Source organism: Moschus berezovskii, chromosome 23 (assembly GCF_049115385.1).
Source record: "Moschus berezovskii isolate FMDL1 chromosome 23, NW_MosBer_1.0, whole genome shotgun sequence".
NCBI lineage: Eukaryota > Metazoa > Chordata > Mammalia > Artiodactyla > Moschidae > Moschus > Moschus berezovskii.
The window spans coordinates 27,984,751-28,010,633 of NC_142482.1; the positions used below are offsets into that span (position 1 = coordinate 27,984,751).

The window sequence follows — 25,883 nt, forward strand, 5'->3', positions numbered from 1 at the left end:
TTAGATGTGGGTCTGTATTTATTTTTAAAGAATCTTTTTATAGTGAAAATGAGGCACAATGGCTGCTTTGTTACGTATATTTACTATTATATTGCTTCTGTTTTTTTGATTAGTTCTTAATCCTGAGGCTTATACCTGGGGTAATCATGCTTTGTGAATGACAGTCCACAACTGAGGTGAAAACAGAATGAGGTCTTGGAGGACAAGGCTGTAATTCTTTTCAAGTTATTGACAGTAACGTAAGTCTGATACATAAGCAGTGTGCATTCAGAACACTCATACCTGATAGCAGGTCAGGAAAAGAGAACGGGGACTCCAGTTTAAGGGCGGAAAACTGAGAAGTCATAACTACCCGAAAGATGAAAAGGAAACCACAAGACAAGCACCAGATTCTTCTGTAAAAAGGAAACAAATCAGTCCCTTGGGGTTGATACACCAACAGCCTCAGCCCATTGTCATCCTGCCTCTTTCAGAGCTTTTTACTGCTATCTAATTTCATGGAAAAGTAGACATCTCCAAACAAAAAGAGTGCTATTCACCAAAAGAAAGAGGTCTTATCAGTATGGAACCTAATAAGGAAAAGTATTTATTTGTGCCTTGCACAATTTTTGAAAGCCATTACTGATATTCAATTTTTGGTATTTACTGCAGTATTGGGTACAAAGCTAACAAAAGAAAAGCTTACTGAATAAACGAATTACAGGATGAATGAACCAACAGTCAGTGATTTCTCGAGAGCTCAAATTCCATTACAGTGACCCTTCTAGGCAGCCCCAGAGGGGCTCAGTGCAAGCCACACACATGCTTGATCTGCTGCAAAGTACATCCATTTTTAAGAATGTAATGCTCACATGGGGCAAAACTTGGAGGTCACCATCCCAAACTCTCATATGCCAGCCTACACTAAGGTAAGTATCAAAAACTCGAACTGCTCGGTGTTTAATTAACCAAAGGTTCCTTCTAGGTCCCTCAAAAGAAAAAAATGAGTGTGAGGAGTATGCGGAACACGCATTTTTAGATGAATGAAAAGACGGAAATCACAATCAGTACAAACTAATAACTAAACAATAGTGGAATAACAGAATGTAAATTTGACTGTTTTGGCACAGAGTGGTCCAAATGGTTTGCTCATATTTGTTAAAATCAGAACTGAAATATATGAGGCTTACAAAAGAACAGATAAAGTGGTTCTTGCACAACAGTCCAGTGTATCGCAAAGTTCTGCTCCCTGCGTTCCCCTATCAGGCCATGTGGCCTCAGAAGAGCCGTCGGGCAGACCTGAAATCGTGCTCACTGGAGGGTCCCTCCCTGTGACAGGTTCACTCCACATCCTGGCACAAGCGGTCACTGTGGGGCTTTATGACTTGCTGTCTCCTTTTTCCTCTGGTGCTGTTTCCCAGACTGGCTTCTTGATGTGTTCTGGTAACTGTTCTAATCTTGTCTAGAGAGAAAAACAAAGTTACAGTATAATGGACTTAACTGAACTCTTTAGCCACAAACTGAATGTATTCCTTCTCTTCCCTCAAGGCCTCTGACCTTTTTCTTTTACCCCCCTCATCTTGCTGCAGGACTTTGAAACAAAGAGAAGGAAACTCAATGGCAGATAAACTCTCACATATATCACCTGCTGCTCCTCAGTGATCTCCAGGGACCACCAATCAATGTGGAACCTGTGTGGAGGCAACTGCTAAGAGGAAGGGAGGCGTCAGAAGTTGCTCTGGGAGGATGTGGGCTGCATTCTGTTGAGCTGCCCCCACTGCCCTGGGGGCGGGGGTCGGGGCAGAGAGCCCAACCACTGGGACAAGTCTGCCTCCAGGTCCTCCCCTCCTCCGCGGTGGCTGGAATCAGGCAGCAATGTAGCCACACAACAATACAGATCTCCCTGCAATTGACACAGAAATTCAAGCCATACCTTTGTAACTTCCATGGCAACTCCTTCAGGTAAGTTCCGCTGAATATATTCCAAGTAGACATCTGCTGTACTTCCAGTGAGATGTTCTAACTAAAATTTCAAACATGAAATTGGGTCATTCTATGCTGTTAAAGTAGAAATTTTAAGATTTTTTTTGAGGGGGGGATGTAAAATCAGCAGTCACTTCTTCATCGGTGAAATCTTCAGAATCCCAATTTAATAGGAAAAATGTGCAGATCCTCTGGTTGAACTGGGGAAACATTACTCCCAAATGGCTTAATGTCAGGGCTCCATGAAACCCAGATGGGAAATATGGTATCAAAACAGCACAAGAATTTCACAAAACAACTCAAAAGGCAACAAAAAACTAAATTATAAGACAGTGTAAGATTTTCTGTATGCTCTATGGCAAGGTGAATAAAATCATGCATTTTTCTTTTTCATTTAAGGGTAGGGCAATGTCTTAATATAAGCCCAGTACAGAGCTTCTTCTCATATAAAAGATGCATAAGTACTTGTTTCAATAACATTTACCAATCCTTTATTATGTGACAAAATATTCTAAGTGCTTTAGATAAATATCTCTAATCCTCACATTAACCTTAAGAGATGAGTCCCGTTATTATTTCCAATTTAAAGATGAAGGACTTAAGTAAGGCACAGGTCATACAGCCAGCAAATGCTAGTGCTTGGACCTGGCTGTCTGACCCCAGATCCCATGCTTTTCTCAACCACAAGACTGTGCTGACCTGGGTGGCTGCACAAATGAATGATAATCAGTGAATGAAAAACCTTAATGTTGGATATCAGGGATGTAGAGAATTCAGTGAAGATGAGAAAAGAATTATTAGAGTTGTGTGAAAACTTAGCTAGAGTTTCTGAAATATAAGCAAAATTACTCCAATGCCAGCGTAGTGTATAAAAATCAGTCAATATAGGGTCTTCACTGGTTGTCCAGTGGTTAAGAATCTGCCTTCTAACACAGGGGATGTGGGTTCGATCCTTGGCACTAAGGTCCCATATGCCACAGGGCAACTAAGACCACACTGCAACCAGAGAGAAGCCTGTGTACCACAATGAAAGATCCTGCATGCTAAACTAAGGCCTGTCACAGGCAAATAGCTGAAAAAACCAAAAACGGTTGAAGTTTATTAAAAATACTAGTCAACATTATGTGCACTCCTGAATTAAAGTCTGAACTACTCTGAAAAGGGTTTTCCTGCTCGTTCAGACGATGAAGAATCCACCTGCAATCCAGGAGATCTGAGTTAAATCCATTGGTTGGGAAGATCCCCTGGAGGAGGGCATGGCAACCCACTCCAGTATTCTTGCCTGGAGAATCCCATGGACAGAGGAGCCTGGTGGGCTGCCGTCCACGGGGTCACAAAGAGTTGGACACAACTGAGCGACTAAGGAAACACATTCTGAAAGATGGCTTTACTTGAATATTTTTTCTATCACGCTTCTTCCATAAACACAAAAACCACTCATCTTCTCTACAACTATTGGACATGGACTGATTGAAAGGAAGCCCACAGGCAACGTTAAAGGAAAGTTATGATGCGCTCATGTGAAATCTGGGGCATTAAAAAAAAAAAAGCCTGCATGTCTAAAATAAACTCACCTCTAAACATCTGTAAAGTGTTCTCATTTCATACTGAACTCTGTGCTTCTTGAAAATATGCACTGATTTGAGAAGAGTAAATCGTTCTATTTTCCTTGGAGGTTCATGTCTGGAAAATTAATGGGCAAAGCAACACACTTAACTGATGTTAAAACCTGAGTCACTGATATCAAAGCATGATTCCACAATTTTGTAGGTGAGGCTCATGCTCAATTATAGGCATTAACTATCATTTACAGACTTCCATTTGTTAAGACTGTCATCTGTAACAACCGCTGCCATAAAGCTCAGGCCAAAATAAACCCGCAGACAGCAACAGGAACATTTGCCACAGACCCAAAAAACAAGCCTTGGCATGCAAGCGCTCGCACGCACACACACACACACAGACACACACGCCTCTGGCTTTCACACCGCTGAGGTCCTGCACAGACCAAATGAATGAACCAGGGGAGCAGCACCGTGTGCTGGGCACAGCTGTGGTATCTGCTGTGTGCATTACAGATAAACTGGTAAGCACAAACTGCAGTCTGTTATGGGAAACGTGTTTTCTTCAGTTTTGTTAGAAGGCAGGACCGGCAAAGCTCCAAATAGGTCTTCTTCAGCGTCAGAGAGATGATGAGACAAAGGAGGGAGTGATTCTTGACTCTGCGAGACTTCAAGACCGTAAGAAGCTCACTCTGCTCACGCATCAGAGTATTGGGTTGAGTGATGTTTCTTAAGGCAGTTTTAAAACAATGGATATAATAGCAAAGATCATCAAATCCAACAGGTCTGAAAAACTGTGTGTTCACCTAATCCACCTCCCTGTCCCATGGAGATTCCAGACACACAGGCTTCTTGCGACTCCTATGTCTACGCCATTTCTAGAGAAAGGATTCCTTCATTTTCCTTGTTCACTCATTCTAGTATTTTAAAATTCTGGTAGACAGGAAGGAATGATTCTGCTTAGAATAACAAACCTCAACTCTCTCCATCATGAGTTTCTGTCCCATTTTAAGAGTTCAGACCTAGCTGGGACTGGCACCATTTTCCTGACTGTGTTATAGCTACTAACAGGTCAGATTAAGAAATAGCATACTTACACTTTAATAGAGATACCAAGTTCTTTAGCAGCAAGCACTGCAAAATATTCATAACTGTCCAATACAGCCTTATCATGGCCTTTTACTAAAACTGACAGGCGCTTATATAATGTATCCGGTTCATCAGAAATGGTTATCTGCAGTTTTAAAATCAAGAAGAAAAGCTTCAGTCATGGTTCCTCCAATTTATACTGGAAATTTTAAAATACTATCCTCAACTGAACAACTTCACAGTTTACTAGTAAGTGGGGAGAAAAACGCAGAGTAACATCTTTAAATATCTAGATACGACTGCATTCAGACTCCAGAATGACCCTTAAGAATCAGTTATAATACAGTTTGAATCAAAAGGATTTTCAAGCAACCTACAAAATCACCAATGGAACCCTTTAGCTTAAGTTAATGAACCCCAAATACACAATAGGAAAGGACTTAGGGGTTTGTTAATAAAACTAGCCTGGTCAGAAGAACTGGACTGAGAATTAAACTCTCCCACTTCAAGCTGAATGACAACAGGCAAGTCATATACTAACCTCATTGCACTTTAGTTTTCTCATATATAAATAGGACAATACCTGTGCTACAGTTCATGGCATTTCTGCTGGGAACAAATAAGAGCACAGATTTAAGTGCTTATAAATTATAAACATCATTAAACAAAGGTGAGCTATTGCTACTTATATTCTTTTTATTAGGTTTGTCCATGTTTATTTTGCCTGCCCTAATAGAAAAATGACTCATTTCTAATTAAAATGTTATGACACTGTGTACATCTAACTTCTACCTCTTCCACCCTAATACTTAAAAGATCTTAGAAATAATGGGTTTGACATTTCTGACTTTCTTCCAAGAGGTGAATTACCCTCGCTTCATTCATCCATCAAACCAATAATTTATATTACTAATCCGATGTTTCAGAGTTAAATCACTTTGTCCCTGAAAGTAGATCTACTTATTCACCAGGAAACTAGATACTCACTCACAAGAACCCCCAAATAGGGTTGCTGGAAGAACATAAAATACTCATATACTATCCTTAAGTGAAGGGACAACAGAGGGGGAATATGGCCCTATGAAGTGTAATGACTGGTCTCTATAGGGTTTTAAAGATATTTCGAATCTGTTACAAATACTAAAAATCAAAAAAATATTGGAATTTCATGTGGAAAATGATTTTCCACATAACACAAGTGGCTATAGCAAGTAGCAGCTGTTTTGCTTAAAAAGGGCACAGCCTGCCACTGTGGCCACCCGGTCACCTTTCCTTACATGGCTCATGCAGGCATCTGGAGACCCGGCATTTACGTATGCTATTAAGTGAAACACTGAACCAGCAGTCTATTAGATATATGGCAATTCCATTTTGGTGTGTGTGCTGTGCACAGATGATTATATACAGAGGTCTAGAAGGATTCATACCAAACTGTTCAAGGGGATTATTTTTGAGGGGTGGGACTGCAAGCATTTGGTTTGGAACTTGTAAGGATTTTATAAAAACTACAAATAACCCAAAAACTGGGTTGATGGAACCATGACTTTCAATTAAAAATCCAGACAGCTGCTCCTGGATTTTGCTTGTGATAATGCTCACTGTGAACAAAAAAGCATTGTCCAGGCCCAGACTTACTGTCTTAAAATGAAAATAAAGACTTGAAGGCCACAAAAAAAAAGCTTCTATACTATAATACCAAGTATTCAGCATCACTAATTATGACAACTCTGCACACTATACTGAGCTAAAAGCAAAAGATTGCTCATTCCCACAGTTATCTGGGGTAAGTAATTTATTCAATTAGCTCTCACCTTGACAGCCTGAAAGTGACCCTGAGCACTCAGGGACATCAGAGAATACTTTCCTCGGGCTCTCTGTGCACCCGCCAGTATTCTAGAACACATTTTTTTATTCATAAAGTGTTTGGGAAACAGCCTCAAATGAAATAAGGAGGAAAATGTATCGCTAATGCAGCTTCTTATGCCAAGAAATAGGGAGTACATACCGTAGGCTTGGTCAAATCCTTGGGGACATCAACGTGTAGGTTTGAAAACTGTACCCACTTCATACTGGTGCTGCTATGTGTGGAAACAAAGAGAAATCTAAGTAAAATAGCATAAAAGTCTATTTTCTTATCAATGTAGCAAATCCAATTATATACTTACAGAAGAAACCCGTCGTTTTTGGCTATACTGCTCCTAGAACTGCTTACAGAAAAATTTCTTGAACCCTTAAAAAAAGGGGGGATGTGTATTAGACAATTTCCAAACCAGTCACTGTCTCCATTAAAACCCAAAAGGATGCTTCAAACAACAAGTTTTCTCTTTATTTTATGAAGATATTGGGGTAACTGGGGCTTCCCAAATAGCGTAATGGCAAAGAGTCCACCTGCCAATGCAGGAGATCTTTGGGTTGGGAAAATCCCCTGGAGAAGGAAATAACAACCCACTCAAATCTTCTTGCCTGGAAAATCCCATGGACAGAGGAGTCTGGCAGGCTACAGTTCATGAGGTGACAAAAGAAACACGACATAGGAACTAAACAAACAAAACAAACAACTAGGGTAACTAAACTGTCAAATTAGGCTTCATTAGAAAAAAAAAGACAATGGTCGAGTTGATAATCAAAAAGGACTCTCAAAATACCACAGACTATCTTTTAAAGCTCAGGAGCAAGAATTTAAAAACAAGCAATTCTCACATGAATAGCTATGAATTAAATATGTGGACATTAAGGAAGAAAACATGTGACTTCATTTGACCATTATTTTTTACAGACTAAATGTATTTCAATATAATACATACTTTACTTAAATATTTTTGAGCATTAAGAAAAAGTGCCTTTATAATTTATTGGGCTGGAATAAGAATTCTAAAGTACTCTTGGAGCTTTCATCCTTTTCCAGGATATTTATTTCTTGCTTTGGCTGGGACAACTAGCTTATAAGTAACTAGCTATAACAACTAGCTTATAAGTAACTAGCTATAACAACTAGCTTATAAGTAAACTGAAATACACACTGGAATTTACACCCATCTTGTCTCTACTGTGCCTCATACTGCAACAATCCAGCGTTCCCAAATCCTTTATCATCAGCTCCCCCTGGTGGAACAAAACTTCCAGTTGTAGGAAATCTATCCTACTCTATGTACACATAATCTGCCACTCGCTTTTTTTTTCTTAAGCTTTCCTGAGATTTAAAAGTGCAACCTGAGAAACCGGAAGCTTAACAGATCCTTAAAAACACTTCAAAGGTGAGATACCAGTTTAGTATAAACAAAATAAAAACAACGGAGGGTCGCCTAAGTTGTTAAGAATGCCTATTCACAGCTTATTATCCTTTTCCCTCTCTTTACTGAAGAAGGCAAATCAAAACTTTCCTAGTCTCCTTTGGATCAAGGGGGAAAAACAAAAAAGAAAGGAAATCAAGCACAATACCACAAGGTGGTAAGAGGTACAGGCCTTTCTCCACACATACTCACAGAGAAAACTGCCTCCCATGTTTGTGGGCCAGTGAGCCCACAGTCCAGTTGTGCTGAATGAACACAGGTCTAAGGAATATGACACTTCCTAAGAATCTTCCCCTGATTTTAAAATCTCAAGACTAAAGTGCTGTTACATCCACAAATGAACCTTAAGAAGTTCTTACCTTTTCTTTCCTGTCTTTTTTTGAAGGAGTGGAGCCCCTGCTCTGGGTAAATGTGTCTTAAAAATAATTCAAAATTTCAACCTTTAACGCTACTGACTTAAGGACAGTGGTTCTCAAAGTGTGGTCTAAGGACCTCTGAGGGACTTCTGAGACACTTTCAGAGGCAGCTCCTGAGGCTAAACTTATTTTTTTATAATAACAGTTAAGATGCTATTTTCAACTTTCCCACTGGAGTCTCTCACCAGAGGACAGGGAAGTTTTCCAGAGACTGTATGACCTCTGACATAGTAAGAGACTGCAGAAGCAGCTACAGAAGCTGTCTTCTGTTAAGCCAGACATTAAAGAGGTTTTCAAAAACATAAAACATGCCACCCCTCTCTCTCAATTTGTTTTGGAAAATCTAGTTGCTTCCCATAAAATCACTAATTATGTTAACATGTAATGAGTTTACTGGACAGAGGAGCCTGTTGGGCTTCCATCTATGGGGTCGTACAGAGTCGGACACGACTGAAGCGACTTACGCAGCAGTGTTATTTTCAATTAAAGATTTTTAAGATTCCTAGTTGTATTTTCTAATAAGCTAAAAAATCGATAGCTTAAAAAACACAAAACCCAAAGCTCTTTGGAATCCTTAACTATTAGAAAAAAAAAACTTTTGCTATTGTATGGGGTATAGTCGATTAACAATGTTGTGACAGTTCAGGTAACAGCGAAGGGACGCTGCTTGAATTTTTTGCTTTTTCTCCAAAACACGCAGCAGAGGGTATTTAACCCACTCCTCTGACTTCAGCGACTGTCATCTGAGTCTCAGAAACCTGAGTATCAGGAAGGTATCTCAATCTGATTCCGTGAGAAGCGTCTAAACTCTCAAGCCACCAAATTTTCGCGAGGTGTAGCTTCCTGACTTCTCTGAGCCTATTTCGCAAACGTGAAAGGCGGGGTCTGCAACATTCGCTGTCCAAAATCCTTTCCACTTCTGATAGTCTACTCTTCTCGTTCCTGTCTTTGCCCTGACTCATTAACTTCTGTTTTATCCTGAGAGAATTCGAGATAAAATCAGCCCTTTTCTCGTCACCTTCTTCCAAACAGAGGGTCAAGGTGCGGAATAAATATCGCGGAAGACGGTAAGAATGACAAGAGGCAATCAGACGTAATGGTAACTGTCCCTGTTAGGCCGCCTAATCCGCGTAGCGCGCTCCTCACCTGCCAGAGACGCCGGCCCAGGGCCCCAAACACCGCTCGCGCCGCCATCTTGCCGCTCGCGCTCCTCCGGATCGCTTCCGGGGTCACAGAGGCGTCCTCTGACCATAGAGTTCGGCAGAAGGAGAGAGTGTATCCTTGTGTTCTGGCACAGGAAAACCATAGAGACGTGATTCCACGCTCTCTTAGGGTGAACACAGCCGGCTTCCTTCAGGTCCTAACCTGGCCCATCCTCCTTCTTATAGCTTCAGCGTGTATCTAGGTAGTTACCGAGTTCCGTCAGCGGTTTCCTCTTGAAACCGTTTGTCCTTTGCAGTTCCTGTTTCGTTGGAGGTAAACATAACCACACGCTTGGAACAAATACAACTAATGTATTGACAGTGGTTATCTCTGAGTTGGTGGTTAATTGATAGTTGATTTTTCTGTTATAACGGAGCAAAGTGCTTGTGTGCCTGTGGCTCGCAAAAAAAAAACCACCAGACTGACAGTGGGAGTTTGCAGGGAGTAAGGATTTGTTGCAGGGCGCCAGGCAAGAGTGTATGAGCCAAGCCTCAGATCCACTCCATGTTTGTCTTTGAGTTAGGGTTTTCTTGTCTGTTTGTTTTTTTAAAGGGGAATAACCAATAGGCTGGGTTTAATCGTCTTTTGAGTCATAGTTTTGAGAGTCAGAATGTCTCTGGTTTAGGATTCCCTGGCCAGGTGGTCCATGATTAGGGGTCTGACACTCACCTTGCCCTGGAGAAACAATCTGCGTTTGTAACTTAGAGGTGAGAGCTGTAACAGCAATAGCCTTGGCACGTTGCCCAGTGTCCTTTTCAGAATCAAGCTCCCTCTTTCAGTTGTGACATTCAAAGTTGGCTGGTCCCTCTTAGCCAGTGGAGTTTTCCTAGAGCCCTCCAACTCTGTTGCTGCTTCTAAAGCATCAGTCTCTCTTCTGGGTTGGCTCCTCAGCCTGCCTCTGCTGCCTTGAACAAGCTGAGTGAGGGTTCTGTCCCGGCCAATGATGGTGACATTACAGCTTGCAAACAGCATTTCCCTATGTTACCTAATCGGATCCTTACAAGATGACGTTCATTTTATCTGAATTTAATAAGTGAGGAGACTGAGGCTCAGAGATGAAATGACTCAAAGTCATGTGGTGAATTAATTACATCTGAATCAATAACCAGCTTCAACATCCTAGTTCAATGCCTTTTCCACCCCTGCGGCACCCCTGGAGTTGACTCTGTGGTAAAGTCCAGTTCTACTTAAGTCTCTAGGCTGTGAGGCATAGAGGTCCCTGCTTCCCTATGCTCCTGCAAGAAAGGAGTTTATTTTTTATTTTTAAAGACTGAGATGGCCTTTCCTACTCATGAAATTGGAAAAGTGGGCTCAAAACAGCCTTGGGAACTGGATGCCCTCTCCACCCCTCTGGCCAAATATGGTCTCTTTATGGATGGCCTTTGCTTACAAATTGTGTCTGCTCCCTCAGATTTCCGCCTTGCACATGACCACTGCTTGCCACTTTTGGCTCACCAAGTTTCTCCATTCATACTCTAAAATGTGGGAAATGGATTTGGTCCCCTTGTTTTCCAGGACTAAACTGTGTCATCAAACAAGACTGTGGCCCTAATAACTTTTGGTCAGGTGCCAGCCCTGTACCAATTAGCTGGGGGCAAGGTGGGAGTCATTGTGTGAGGCCAACTGGGGTTTCACCAACAGTGGGGTTGTGGACAGGGTCTTTTGGTATGGTGTGTGGGCATAGACAGTGCGGGTTTTTTGTTTTGACACGTTAAAGTTCTTAGTTTATTAGCATGGACAGTGTTCTGAAGCTTGGCCAGTCCATTATGGGTCTCTCCCCTATGAACTAACCCTTCACACCACTGAACCAGTGTAAATGAACAGCAGATCAAGTGATTCTAGATGGTTGATGCAAGTCTACCTTGCTTGATATCCAGGAAAAATAAGTGTGTGCATCAAATATTTCTAAGTTAAATCATACTTCGATAGCACCGGTTGTTCTGTTTTAAAAGACAGCCCTTCTCCCTTACTTGTGCTGGTTTCATGGTTATACACTTATCTCCAAATTCATCAGGTTGTACACAGTAAATATCTATAGCGTTTATGTGTCAAACATACCTTTAAATAAAGTGGTTTGGAAAAGAAGAAATATCAAGACCGTCAAAAATAAAATTACAGAAGCAGGGGAAGTAAAGATCCCAAACAGCCCAAAGAGAGATCCATGTTGAATGTTAAGGATGTGTGTGCTGCAATGTAAATCAAGCATATATGACTGCTTGGCCTTTACACTCAAACATAAACATTAAACACGTCCCTTGAGGGATGGCTGGAGGATAGCTTTTTTCAAAAAATTCTCATATAAAGAAATAATCAGTCCTTTGGCTGATTTATAGGCACGACTAATCTGGATTTCTAAGTTCTAAAAGGTGTGTTTACTTTTTAATGCTCAACAGCAAAGTTCAGGAGAAATCTAAAATTCTGGATTTTATACAGAACTTCAGGGATATCTGAGACTCAAAAATCTATTATCTAAATAATAAAATATATTAAGTATTAATAATAATAAATATATTATTCAGTTTCTTAACATGACTTCCTAATTATGTTTTGCTTATGTCAACATTAGAACTCGGCCTCAGTCCCCAGCTGGTTGGCTGTGACCAAGGAAGGTAGACTGGAGATCTGTGGAACTAAGAGTTGACTTTGGGTAAACTCAGAAGGATGACTTCCCTGGTTTATTTACATGTACACACATGCAGATAAGCATACCTGGAAGATTAATCAATTAATAGTTGCTGAGCACCTATTGCAAACTGCTGTGACTATGTGGGTGATGGTGAGATGGTTCAGTAATAGTAATAAACCGTGAGCTTTGCTCTTCCCACTGGGGGGCTCGGATCTGTTCCCAAGACCCTATATGTTTTTTCTAAGTATTAATTTCCTTGGCATGCAGGCAGGAATGATGTCGCAGTCCTCTTGATCCACTCAACTCCCCCATGTGTATACAGCGTAGAATAGTGCCTGGTAGATGAGTAATGAATGAAAAAATTGAAATGTTCAGATTGGAGACCTGAGCCTCTGGGAGCAGAATTTAAATTTCCAACACTGGCTAAATGCACAGTGTTTGTAAATGAAGAGCTGTTTTCTTTGGTATAGGACCGGAATTGCCCACATTAAAAGTATAAAATCCCCAAAGCATGTAGAAGATCAAGGTCTTGAACAGCTATGCCCCACTTAAATCAAGTTCTGTATAAAATCCAGAATTTCAGATTTCTCCTGAACTTTGCTGTTGAGCATTAAAAAGTAAAGACACCTTTTAGAATTTGGAAATCAAGATTAGCCATGCCTATAAATCAGGGTGGGCTGGATTTTGTTGGCAGTTCCTTGTGAGGTAACTCGTGTATTACTGAACTCCCTGAAACTGCACTGTGACTGCTGTGGGTTAGAGACCATCAACCCTTCAAATGGCTCATCCACTGCTTGGAGAAGCAGAAATATTCAGCTTGGCCTCCAGAGTGGGGGTGGGGGCACTTATATGAGCATTAAATCTGATCAACACCCCTCTAAACCAGTCTCTAGAAACCAACTAATGGTAAATTAGCATTGAGAAGTCACTTTAGCAGCTAAAAAGAAGGAATGTTAAGCCAAATGAAACTCAGAAAGATAACATTTTATTTTCAGAGCAGTTGATGCAATATTGAATCAGGTTTTCACAAATAAATATGACAGTGTCTATTTGGTTACATCTCTGATGAATGCCTATCTATAAGAACTGTAATCAATTTCTCAGAAGGTTAATGACTGGAAACTTTTAAGTAAAATTCTCCTGGCTTTCTGAAAAATCGTATTGTGGTATTATAAAAAATAATGCTCATCACTCAGGGGGAACCAACCTAGAATGCCCTAGTTGTTTTTGTATTTTAAGGAATGCAACTTTTGAGGACAAGTCTATAAAACATCTTTATTTATTTGTTACATATGATGTTTAAATATAACTTTGCTTTCAAGCTTCAAACTTTTTTTTTAAACCCCTGGGAAAATAAGACTTTTGGTTCACCTTAACAAAAACTGACCTAGGAAGAAACATTTTTAGCAAAATGTATTATAAAATTCACTAGAAAATACTGTCCTCTTTTTTGCCAAAATGTTACATAAAATCCTTATTAAAAATACACACGTTACAAAAGAAAAAAGTATGAATATACTATACATAGTGCTTTTGATATGGACCAAGGGACCTGCATTCCAGGGAAAAATACAGTGAAGCACATTAGATATTATGATGTCAACTGAAAATAGTGCAAACCGGAATAAATTACATCCTAACATGGCAAGGCATGCAAGACATTTCCTGCGAATAGAACACAACGAAGCCAGAACAGGAAGCAATCACAACCACCATTTAAAAATGTTTTCGTTTTTATTACATTAATTTTTTTCAAAAATACTTTTCTTTACAATAGAACTCCTAGAAAATATTTACAACCTTCCTCTAATAAAATAGAACAGCAGTTAAATATATTTGAAAATAAGAAGGGTTTTTCCATAAAATATATCTTTTAACTTTTTATATACAAGCTTTCTCAAAGAGGTCTAAATTCACTAATGAAAAACTATCTGATAGTAAACAGTAACCTGTTGAAGACATAAACCATCAGGAAGAAATGTTCTTTGGGGTGAGGAGAGATGGGGGCGGGGCCTAAAACACAACACATACATGCAGGCAGAATCATTTCAGGAAAAAAATAAGTGCAGTATTTTACTATGAAGTCAATCCTCTAAGCTGATACTGTGAAGAAGAATACTAATTCAGCAAAGTGAACTGTCTCGTCAAGGAGGAGTTCTTTGGTTATTTCAAGTCAAAAATGCTTATGGTACACTTCATGGAAAGTCAAAACTAAATTGTGCATTATATTTTTGCCTTGGCAACTCAGTTTATTTTAATGTTTTAAACTGGAACAGCTGGGCAGATCTCCAAACAGAATGTATACATTAGCTTTATAAACATTTTTCCTGGGTGTCTGCTCCTTTGCCAGATAAACTTTCAGAGACTCAATAGCAGAACCCTTCCAGAACCCTCTCATATACCCACATGTGGAGGGAAGTAGTCACTGGGGCAGATGGGATCAGCTGGTATTATACTTGGTACGGTTCCCAAATAGTTCTGCCGCAAAGCTGATGCCTTGCCCAGGAAGTTCTGAACTCAAAACAGAATAACTTGTCAGAAGTGGCAGCAAATGACACATTATTTTCCTCCCTAAAAAAAAAAAGATTAACTTTCAAGACCTCTCTTTTCTGAGAACAGGAATGATGGCAATGAGAGGAACCGCTGTATTGGTCTTCTGTCCGTGGCTTTCCTGAGATTCAGGGGACACTGCCTGCGTGGGGTCGCTGGGGTCATGACTGCCCACTAAACGCTTTTGCAGAGACAACGTAAAGGATGCTTCGTTCCTATCCTCATCCTTCCACTGACATCCTCTTTCACGTCAAGTTAGTTACTGTGTCAGCAAAGTGCCCTGGCAGGGTTGCCATGTCTGCAGGAACTGGGGCAACAGCCTATCTGGGAGGGGAAGGCCAGAAAGCCCCCTGCTCGGAAGTCACCAGCCAGATGCATCAGCTCTGAGCTGGGACCGCATTCCAGTCTAAAGGCGCGCACTCGTTTGCCCTGACAGAGGCCACAGGGCAGTCTGACTCAGCTCAAAAGCCTGAGCTGAAAGCCATTTTTGAAGGATTACAGGTTTAATACCTTCAAGTACAAACAGCAGCCCTGCCGGCAGGGACAGGAGGCAGAGCAGAGTTATGTTGCTTGGAGAATTCTAGAAGAGCTTTGGTAAATGACTTGAATGAATAAATTCACTGTTTGAATGCAAACAATGGAGCTGAAGGGGCATCTGAAACAGTTTTTGTTGGCCTTTAATGCTATTTCCCTTGTATTAGCCATCCGATTTGCTAGAAAACCCTTTTCCTCAGAGTTAGCGTCAAAGTAAACGTCGGTCCAGCAGAGATGCGTTAACAGCAGAATCCCAGTGAGTCAGGTTTCATAGTACTTCCAAGTGGCACAGAGTAATTTTGGAACCCCACAGACCATTAACGGTGTGGCAAAAAGGAATGAGCTCTTCTGAGCTAGTTTTTGGGCAAAAGAAGACTGCTTGGCATTCCAGATACTTTGATCTGTGCTCCTTGACTATCCTCCCTAAAAACAACCCTGGCAACTTAATAGTTGGGGTTATTTTCCTCCAGACGGACTTGCAGTCAGTCAGCTCAGGCTGAAGTACGCCTCTGCCAACCGATGAATTGGAGTCAACTGGTACCCAGGGCACGGGGAAGAGGACACACTTGCTCTATGAACTACCTTCTCAGTAAACCACTGGCAGGGAGGGAAAGCCTGAAATGATAGAGTACTCAGTTTTTAGATCCAGGCTGAGTGATGGGCAGGGCAGGCAGAAAAATTATTTTCATATTTGGTCAACTCTTTAAATGATGTATATGCTGGAAGAAAGCCGTGGAACACAAGGCTGACTTTGCTCACTGGAAAGCTACTTCCTAGCAGGGTCTCCCATCAAAGAGGCCAAGTTCACTGCAAACTGTGGAATGAGGTCAACACAAAAATGACTGTTGGTGGGGGAGGATGCTCCAAGACCCCAGCAGAAAGAAAGCAGCCTGCTTTACACACACACAAACACACACACACACACACTCACTCACTCAAGCTTTGGGATAAAAGGCAACCAGGATGGTTGGCATCTAAAAAGCAAAAGAACATGAATGTCAAGTTCATTCCCAGCCAGGAATGAGTTCTTGGGAATGTAGCCTAGCCCAGATGAACCACATCTTAAAGTAGAATTGTGCCAATTATTTATTCCCCCCAACCTCCCATAAAAACAATTGTTTTTAAATAAAAGGAAAAGAAAAAAACTATGTTTCTAAGCCTGAAAAAAAAAAAGACCACTTTTTAAACAGGTAGTTTAAAATGATTACAAAACAAGCAGGCAGTCCCAGTTTCCTGATGAAAGAGGCTGGAGGCTATGGGTTTTCGCTGTCTCAAAGCGACACGCGGGGCCTTTAGAGTTCCGTGTCACCCTGAAGCAAAACTGAAGCCTGATCATCCAGGAGGAGACCGGTGTCCACGACCTCGGCCTCTGCCATGACGCCTCCTAACTGCTGGACGACGTCGTCGTCGAGGAGGTCCACGTCCTTGATGGGCTTGATCAGACCCAGCTGGTCCAGGGGCAGCAGCCCCTGCGGCCCCACAGGCCCCGTAGTCCTCTCGATTGTGGCTGCCATCTCGGCCGCAAAAGCCGCCTTCTGCGCTTTCTGCCTCTGCTGTTCCTCCTGCTGTCTGTGAGTTTTCATGTGTGCGTTTCGGCTTTTGATCTTGAAGAAGACTCTGAAAATGAGGGAAAAGCAGCATGAGACATTCAGAGCATCAGAGTTCTTGGAAGTCCAAGGGGTCCTAGAGGGAACAGTGGGCGCGCAGTCTGATGCCTGCTTTGGGGTGGTGCTGACGGTGTTTCGTCTCCTTAGCTCCCAAGACCTCCTCCCCCGGTGACCTGTCACCTCTCTTCTCTCCAAGGGAAGAAGATGGGGACAGGAACACATTTATGTGTGTTGGGCTTTCTCCCTGTGACAATGGAGGATGAATTCTCAAAGCTTTCCTGTCCACCTGTGGCCTGGGGCCCATGCCCCTTTCCCTCCTTCTCATCCCTCTATCTCCATCACTAGGTAAACCCTCTCAACCAACTGAGAATCCCCAAATCATGCAGCCTAGCTCCACTGGTTCCCACCATAAAACAACCAACCCCTCCTCTGCCTCTGGCCTCCTGTCCCTGTTCTTCCTGTCAAAATTCCAGAGGGTCTCTGCAGACATGGGCTGCTCCTCCATCCTTCACACTCTCCAAGTGGAGCACCGTCCCCTATACTCAGCCCAAGTGCTTGAGATCGCTCGCTAGTAACTGTGTGGCCAAATCCAACAGCCCCACCTTGGTCTCTACTGTACTGAACTTCTGCACTGAGCAGTCCTCTTCACCCAAGATCCTTTCTTGTTTTGGCCATCATATATCACACTTGGCTCCTGTTTGCTTTAGAATAAAACAGTGTTTCTCAGCTGAGGGTGGGTCTGCCTCCCAGGGAGTAACGTCTGGAGATGTTTCTGATGGTCACAACTGGGTGATGGTGGCACTTCTGGCTTTGAGTGGGGTAGAGGCCAGGGATGTCACTAAACATTCTACGATATTGAGGGCAGGCCTTCTACCCCAAACAAAGAATCGTCAGACCCCAAACATCAGTGCCGAGGTTGAGAAACCCTGGGATGAGGGGTCTGCCAACCATGGTCAGTGGGCCAAATCCCATACGCTGTTTGCTTCTGTAAATACAGTTTTCCGGGAGTACAGCCATGCCTCTCTGTTTATGTATCATCTATGGCTGCTTCTGCACTAACATGGCAGAGCTGAGTTGCTGTGACAGAGACAGAATGGCCTGCAAAGCCTAAAATATTTCTCTCTGGACCTTTTTCAGAGAACATTTGTCCAGAGGTGAGGCTGCCTGTTTTAGGGGAGGGTGGGTAGCGTAAATATTCATTCCTGAGCTCATAAAGGAAAAAAACCTGATTTGTAAGACCTGCATCTTAGAACAGAGTTGATGAATCACCACATGACACTGAAAACTGTCTAATGTGATGAACATAATTTCAGCAGCTAAAAGAAGCATTCTGTAAACATTTGCCTGATGTTATTCTTAGTGTTGAAAACCATAGAAAATATTTTTATTTTCCATAAAATCTTAACTGGAGTTATGCTTGAAAAAGATCCCAAGCAACATAAAAACAGGACAAGAAAAACTGAACGTCACTGAAAGACAGAGCTGGAAATAGTTCTGGTTGTTATGGCCTTTGCTGCCACCTAGTGGAGTAAGGGGAGAAGGCAGTGGCACCCCACTCCATGGGGTGGAAAATCCCATGGATGGAGGAGCCTGGTGGGCTGCAGTCCATGGGGTCGCTAGGAGTTGGACACGACTGAGCGACTTCACTTTCACTTTTCACTTTCATGCACTGGAGAAGGAAATGGCAACCCACTCCAGTATTCTTGCCTGGAGAATCCCAGCGATGGGGGAGCCTGGTGGGCTGCCGTCTATGGGGCTGCACAGAGTCGGACACGACTGAAGCGACTAAGCAGCAGCAGCAGCAGAGCTCAGCAGCAACTCAGCTCTTACTCAGTGGAGTAAGGAGTTGTTGCCTGTCTGGGGGAAGTGAGCAGAAAGTGCTGGTTCCTTTCAGAAGACACTGGTGTGACCCTTTTCTCTGCTTCTCTCTTCCACCCCAGGGCAAGTAGATGGAAGTCAGACTAAGAAGGTTTCATTGTTTCAAGTAAATAAGCCTGATGGTCAATCCAGGGGCTCCCTTATTTCTTGGCGACATGAAGATGGCATCATGTCCTGGCTCTGGAGGACATTAGAGCCCCGAAGAGGGGGCCCATCCTAAGTGTGTCTCCCCATCTCTGCAGGAAGAGAGCTGCTGGTTCCAACTCGCCTCAGCAGGTGCCACCAACCTAAGGCTAAGAGTACGTACTTCACTGGACTAAGGAGTAAGTTAATACGTGTAAACATCCTTTAAAACAATGCCAGGCAAACACTGAGTAACTGATAAATGGAAGCAAAATGCCTGAAATATTCCATGAGGGTGAATATTATAAACAGAGGTCCTGGGTGGCCTCACTCATACGACCAAGGATGTTCCCTTAGTAGTGTTTTGGCAGCTACCTGGTGGGCATCTCTCCAGGTAATGCTGCGTGTTTGCAGCATTGCAGGTTACAGGAAGAGCAACTTGGTAAGGCTCCTAAAGGAAGTCACTCGTGACAACCCCTCTGAGCACAGACTCACTGAGAAATAAACTGGAATTCTATACCGGATGCTATGGGAGGGGACTGTGTGTATCTTACCAGTGATAAATATGCAAACAAGGCAAACTAATGGGATGGAACAGTGGTCAGACACCCAGGCTCTGTACCTGAACACTGATGGCTTCAAATCTCAGTTCTGCTGTTTCTGGGGGTGTGGCCTGGGGCACGTCAATTTACTTAATGTTCAGTCCTTATTTGTAAACCAAGGATAAAACAGTATCTGCATCACATGGAGTTTTTGTCTGGGGATTAAAAGAGCTCAGGAACATAAAACATGTAACAAAATCAAGTACTCAGTAAAGGTTAGCTGTTATTACTACCCACTGTCAGTTTCTCCCTTTTCACTGTTTAAATTATATTGAAAAGGGCAGTGATGACAAATAGGTTTTCTCTCCTGGGTCAAGTCAAATCAACTGGTTGTGCCTGCTTGAAGCATGAGGATTTAAAGGACTGAAAAGCATTGGAGTCTTATCTTAATACGGTAGCAAAGAGTGTAGCAATTGATTAGTGATGTCTGCCCTGGGTGCAGGAATCATCAGTGGTGCTAGCAAAGCCATTTCTGCTACAGAGAGTTCCTGACTAGATATTTTAGAGCCATTCTCAAATCACTGGGCAGGGATGCAAAGAGAGCAGTACTGGTGAATATGGTCTGGGTGTGAAGGGAAGAGGTGGGAATCAGTCCATCCATCATTTCTGGAAAAGAGTGAAGTTCTGTCACTAGAGATCTGCTCTCTGATGATGTCCATCCTTATTAGGGTTTAGGACATCAGAATGACCATATTCTGAGGCAAAGACAAGGTCTACCTTCCACGAGGTACCATGCCGACCCCAAGGATGGTACGAGGAAAAGCTGGAGAGTCTGGGTTCTTTTTCTACCTGGAGATATCTCAGACCACCCTGGCCCAGACCCCACAGCAGCCTTATTCACCACACACTTAGATCCAGTCCCTGGCCCGATTCTACCTACTTGCCGCACTCTTTGCAGGGGAAGATGGTGGTGGGGTCTGTCTCGCCGCTGGTGGTGCTGTGGGATGGTGAGCTCTTCACCGAGCAGTACCCACTCTGGGCACTGCCAGGCTTCTGCTTCCCAGAGGGAACAGCGCCCCGAGCTTTGGTCACCTGGTTGGTGCCACCATGGATGCGGGCATGGCCGTTCAGTGCCTGCCGGGAGCTGAACACCTGGGGAAGAAAGGCAGTGACATGACATCTACAGTCCTGAAAAGGAAATTAGGGTTATTAGTTACTCATCAGTAGAACATGGGATACTTGAAACAGAGTCTAATGACAAGGCACAGGGGTTTTACATAAGCAAACTCTGGGCAAATGCCACAGAAAGCAGAGATCAAATATCACAACCACAAATGCTGTGCCAACAACAACAACAAATCATTGTTACGATCAAAGACTGGGGCCTCAACCCAGCGCCTCCAACATACACGGAGGTTAATGGGCCATCTCCCCTCTGAACGCCTTATTTTTTCCATCTGTAGAATGAGGGGGTTTGGACCAGCTTTCCAACATTTTTTTCAGTCAGAAACTTCCTCCCACTTTTTTCCCTTTATTTTCCCCTCCTCTTTCCTTTTTTTTACTTAAAAAATCTTATTCAAAAGCTCAAAGTTAAAAGCAGAGGTGCTCTGGCTGAAAGAGACAGCATCCCAGAACTGGGTCTATTTGCTCAGCTCTATCTCCCCTAGGAATACTTAGAACCCTAAGAGACACAGCTCTGAAAACACTGATTAGCTGCTCTGCTCTATTCTATCTACGCCCCAGTCAGTAGCCCAGTGCTGAAGCCACATTTCAGACCCCCAAATTTCACTGCAGGATGATCAAAAGTCTTTTGAAGCTTGCCGTAAAGCACGGTTTCCCAATCTCAGTATTGCTGACATTTTGGGCTGGATGACTGTTTGTTGTGGGGCTGTCCTTTGCATCATGGGGTGTTTAGCAGCATCCCTGGCCTCCACCCACCAGATGTCAGGAGCACCTCCTCAGATGTGACAAAAATGTCTCCCTCTGGACATTGCCAAATGTTCACTGGAAACAAGATCATTCCCCAGTGAGATTCACTGCTGTAAAGGGAAGTGATCCCCCGCCTGAATTCCTAGAGCCCTGACTTCCAGATTGCTAAATGCACCAGCTAATGCAAGTACTCACTGAACCACCCAGCCACAGATGGTTGCTGTGTTAAGTTCATGAGTTCTGTTTATAGTCTTGCAGGGAAAAAAAATCTTTGGTTGATTTAGCAACCAAAACTTCCACAGTTAGGCAACAAATAAAACCAACACACTTTTTTTTTCCCCGTTGTTTTACTGAAGTCACGAAAAAACATTCATCCTGCTGAGCATTTTTGATTGGGTAAAGTAAAAGATGATTCCCTTCACAGGAAAGAATTTACTGTAGACCCAAACTATGAACTGAGAAAGCAACCAATTTCTGAACAAATTCACCAAAAATACCGTCATTTAAAGTCACTTTTTGAATGGAAGTGTTCTATACAGTTACGGTAATGATGGAGTGAAGCACCTAGGTCTTTAAACATCAAAGACAGAAACAAGCTAGCAATTTATGTTCTCTTCAAAGGTAACGCAAGATGTATATTTCCTTTTTTTTTTTTTTTACTTCTTCATTTTTTTCTTAGATGTGAATCAAGTGAATTTCAGCTTTAGAGTATGAAATATTTGAAAGACTGCTGCTATCTTCATCTATGTGACAAACTCAATCAACAGCATTCAGTAGACTCTGGAAAAGAGTGTTATCCTATGTAAACACAAGCAGAGATAGCATTGACTTGGGGGAAACAGGGCTTCATATGAAAGGAACAACATTCTAATTTTTTTTGCATAATACCTCTAGAACTTGCCTGTACAGTTGTGTACAGCTTTAAGAAACCTGATTTGGGAAAAACTCATCAACTCAGATGAGTAGGAGACCAGTGGCCTGGAGTAGGAAATGGCAACCCACTTCAGTATTCTTGCCTGGAAATTCCATGGATAGAGCTATAGCCCATGGGGTTGCATGAGTCAGACACAACTGAGTGACTTTCACTTCACAGGAAACCAGTGGATGATTGACAGTCCAAAGTTAACAATTTAAAAAATCTATTCTTTAAAATACACAGTGAGTCTACATCAGCCAGTACAGATTCTGTAAGGCTTTAGCACTATGAATGATCAAATGATGAATTGGTTTTATTTTAGCAAGATGATGCTTCTAATGTACTTATTAATAAAAAGTACTAGGTTAAGTAATTAAACAGACATGCTTTCAGCCTATTTACATGATTAATTTGCTTAGTAAATCTTTTTTTTTGCTTCCCTCAAAGAGTACAAAGATAAACTTCAGCCAAATCTTTAATTATGCCATAAAAGGAGACTCCTTCTCGGGGGCTCTCCCACGGCATTTGACTGCATGTTTCCAGGGCACGCCTGGTGCGACAGCTCAGAGGAGTGGGGAGGCACCAAGAAACAGGAAGTGTGAGCTCTGGAGGCCAAGGCCACTGCAGAGCCTGAATCACCTGCTTCCTGAGGCCAGGAAAGGACTTGCGTCCTCTGAGCATATGGCACAGTGTTTGACTCTGCTTGATTCCAGAAATATCTGTGGGCCAAACAAGTAAATGGATGAAAGAAAGAAAAGCATGGCCATGTGGACTTCTCTCTGCCCGGCTTTCACTGCTGGAAGAGCATCCTCCTTTGTAAAATGCATTATCTCTTTAAGCCAGCTGTACACACGGCTCTCACCAGTCCCAGATCCTCAGAGGACGCAGAGACACTTACCGCCCCGCAGTTGGGCATTTCACAGATGAAGGAGCCTGAGGGCTGGCCCAGGGCCTGCAGGGGCGGCCCCTCTGTGGGAGCCAGGACCGGGCCTGGTGGCGGCTCCGGAGACTTGGGCAATTCACTCTCCTCTTCTCTTGTGGATTTCCTGTCTTCTTCTGGATCCTCCTCCTCCTCTACCTCTTCATCTTCTTCACTTGTCTGGTATTAAGGGAATACAAGAGAAAGGGGGAAACCCCCCAAATGACATTTTTAGTGATGAACAGAACCAGGGACCAGGGAAGGAGAGAGGGCCTGGACGCTGGGGCTGTGTCGGCATCTCTGTGCATGAGGGAGTAGCTGGCAGAGGCCTCTTGGGAGGGACAAGGTTGGTCACTGGACATCTGGAATTCTGAGAGCAACCAAATCCCCAAGGCCCACTCTGGGTCCCCTCATCGCTTATTAAAAAAAAGTGCTAAGGCAGACAGGAGAGATTTTTCTATGCAGAGTTTCTCCCCCTTGTTGGAGACCGGCAGAACATGATATGGACCAAAACCCAGGCAGGCTGCCCCACCTGTAGCTGCTCTGCCTTCCAGGGGAGTGAGAAGGATTTTCAAGCAGAAATGACACCGTGGAACTCCGCTGGGCATAGACCAAAGCCCTATCATTATTTAAGCTTACTACTTATTTTGGCTGCCCTGGGTCTTCGCTGTGGCTCGAGGGCTCTCTAGTTGCAGGCTTGATCCCTGACCATGGATCAAACCTCGGCCCCCTGCATTGGGAGCATTGAGTCTTAGCCATTGGATCACCAGGGAAGTCCCCATGTTTGTTTGCTTTTTAAATTAATTTATTTTTAATTGAAGGATAAATGCTTTTCACTATTGTGTTGGTTTCCGCCATACATCAACATGAATCAGCCATAGGTACATGTGTCCCCTCCCCCCATGGTTTGTTTTTAAAGGCTTTCTATAACACTTCCTTGCAAGACGCCCAAGATATTGATTTGACCTTTGGCAGGCACATGACCCATGGCATTCTGATGCACTCCTGCTCTGTTCTTGTTAGAATATAGGATCAAAGAGTGAACCACAATGACTCTGAAAAGGGGCAGAAGTGGAAGAATCCCCATTTCCTTTCAGTTATCATGTTTTTTTTGTTTGTTTGTTTCTGGTCATAGGCTCTTGAAGAAATGCCTTTCAGAAGCACTCTACAAAAAAACAAGAAAAATATTTCTATGAATAATTTATCCTCTCTGCAACTGTGTCTCCTCCGTCTACTTCAGCACAGCAACGAGATGAATTACGCAGAAGATCCTGACCATCCTTGAAGTTAACAAGACAGTTAAAGGAGCAGCCTGGAGGAGGTACTGGGTGGGCTGGGAGGGAGGGTAGGAACCTAGGCGGCCCTTTTATTGAACTGAGTGCCCTATTTTGTAATCTCCATCCGCATGAGGAGGCGGACTGAGGAGGGCTTGCTCCTAGGGTCTAGAAGGACTGAGGACCAAGGATGGGAACTGTTCCATCAACCTCATTTCAGCTTCTATTTTACAGCACTTCATGGTGTGTGAAGTGCTTTCACATTTGCTATGTCACTGGATAGACTGTAAACAGTCTACCTGTTTAACAAATGAGTAAACAGGAGGGGGGTGGCCAGCTGCCTCCCACCCTGATGGGTCCCTGAAGCATGTGGCTCCAGTGTGGCTTACCCTGGGCAGCAATGTAATGCTGGTTGAGCCTCTGGGTCTTAGAACCCGGAAGTCAGAACTCCTGGGATCCAGAAACCACCAGCTTTCTTTTTCCAGTTTGGATTGGAGATGGGAGTGAAACACAATCCCAGGAATATGGGCATTTAGCACACTCCTCACTCTTTCAGTTTTAGCCTCATTTAATATGGTATATGGGGCTTCCCTGGTGGCTCAGACGGTAAAGAATCTGCCTACGGTGTGAGAGACAGGGGTTCAATCCCTGAGTAGGGAAGATCCCCTGAAGAGAATGGCTACCTACTCCAGCATTCTTGCCTGGAGAATTCCATGGACAGAGGAGCCTGGCAGGCTACAGTCCATGGGGTTGCAAAAAGTTGGACACGACTGAGCAACTAATACTCACTCACTTACAGTATGGTATATATGCCTATTTGAGACCATGTATTAATAGGGTATACTTAAGAAATTATCCCAGTTTCCAGTGGGTTAATTAGGATTACTCAGTAATGATTATATTTGCTGAAAGACTCAATGAATACAGATATAGGCTTAATTTATTTTACAGAGTGATTTATGATATAAACTTATAATCTCTTACTAGTACAGAACAGACAGGTTGATTTCACTTAAATGGCCTTAGTCTTGTATGAATCCACCACCTTCCAATCTCAAGAATTTCAGGTAAAACCATGTTATGTCAAACCCCACGGGTTCACTCCATTCCTTTACAGAACTAGAACTTTGTGGTGTCAAGTATCAGGTTATTAAGCAGACCAGGGCCTACAGCTCACCATTTAAAGTAAATTACACAGTAACTCTCAATGACAATGGCATTTATTTCATGGTAGTTGTTATAATTACAATTTTCTCACCGTGCCATTGTTTGGGCTTAAAAGCTCTTAGAAAAAAACTTCCATAGAGCCATTAAATTACAGATTGAATTATACTGTCCTGTGATTATATATGTCTCAGGAATGCAGACAGGTTTTAATTCAAATGGCAATCTATGCATGTTCACAAAATGATTTATCATCAAGCCAAAGGGCTCACCAAGGTGACTAATAGATGCAAAGACAG

At 42.7% G+C, this 25,883-nt stretch overlaps 2 protein-coding genes and 1 long non-coding RNA gene across 17 annotated transcripts in view; 1 reads left to right on the forward strand and 2 right to left on the reverse strand.

The window, feature by feature from the left end:
- Positions 1 to 9,709, reverse strand: MRPS10 (mitochondrial ribosomal protein S10). Of its 3 annotated transcripts, none has more exons than XM_088831411.1 (7): positions 9,470 to 9,709; positions 6,779 to 6,843; positions 6,619 to 6,691; positions 4,622 to 4,758; positions 3,537 to 3,645; positions 1,913 to 2,002; positions 1 to 1,441 (listed from the first exon to the last, which is right to left on the reverse strand). In XM_088831411.1, the coding sequence occupies exons 1-7, from the start codon at positions 9,623 to 9,625 to the stop codon at positions 1,358 to 1,360; spliced, it is 714 nt and encodes a 237-aa protein (XP_088687537.1). In that variant the 5' UTR covers positions 9,626 to 9,709; the 3' UTR covers positions 1 to 1,357. The 3 variants fall into 3 exon arrangements, with proteins under 3 accessions (XP_088687537.1, XP_088687536.1, XP_055262342.2); XM_088831410.1 differs by having other exon boundaries at positions 6,619 to 6,688; positions 9,466 to 9,709; XM_055406367.2 differs by having other exon boundaries at positions 9,466 to 9,704.
- Positions 9,279 to 24,408, forward strand: LOC148774120 (uncharacterized). Its single transcript, XR_016036099.1, has 3 exons — positions 9,279 to 9,386; positions 18,780 to 19,040; positions 24,282 to 24,408. It is a non-coding gene; the product is annotated as an uncharacterized LOC148774120 (long non-coding RNA).
- The window catches only part of TRERF1 (transcriptional regulating factor 1), a 213,584-nt gene continuing 204,006 nt past the window's right edge, over positions 16,306 to 25,883 (reverse strand). For 10 of the 13 annotated variants that reach the window (XM_055406355.2, XM_055406356.2, XM_055406359.2 and 7 more), the window contains 3 exons: positions 23,126 to 23,326; positions 20,323 to 20,570; positions 16,306 to 16,849 (listed from right to left, as the gene is read on the reverse strand). In XM_055406355.2, coding sequence (XP_055262330.1) covers positions 16,525 to 16,849; positions 20,323 to 20,570; positions 23,126 to 23,326 — 774 coding nt within the window. In that variant the 3' untranslated portion in view covers positions 16,306 to 16,524. The remainder of the gene's footprint in view (positions 16,850 to 20,322; positions 20,571 to 23,125; positions 23,327 to 25,883) is intronic. The other 3 variants (XM_055406363.2, XM_055406361.2, XM_055406365.2) reach the window with 1 other exon arrangement.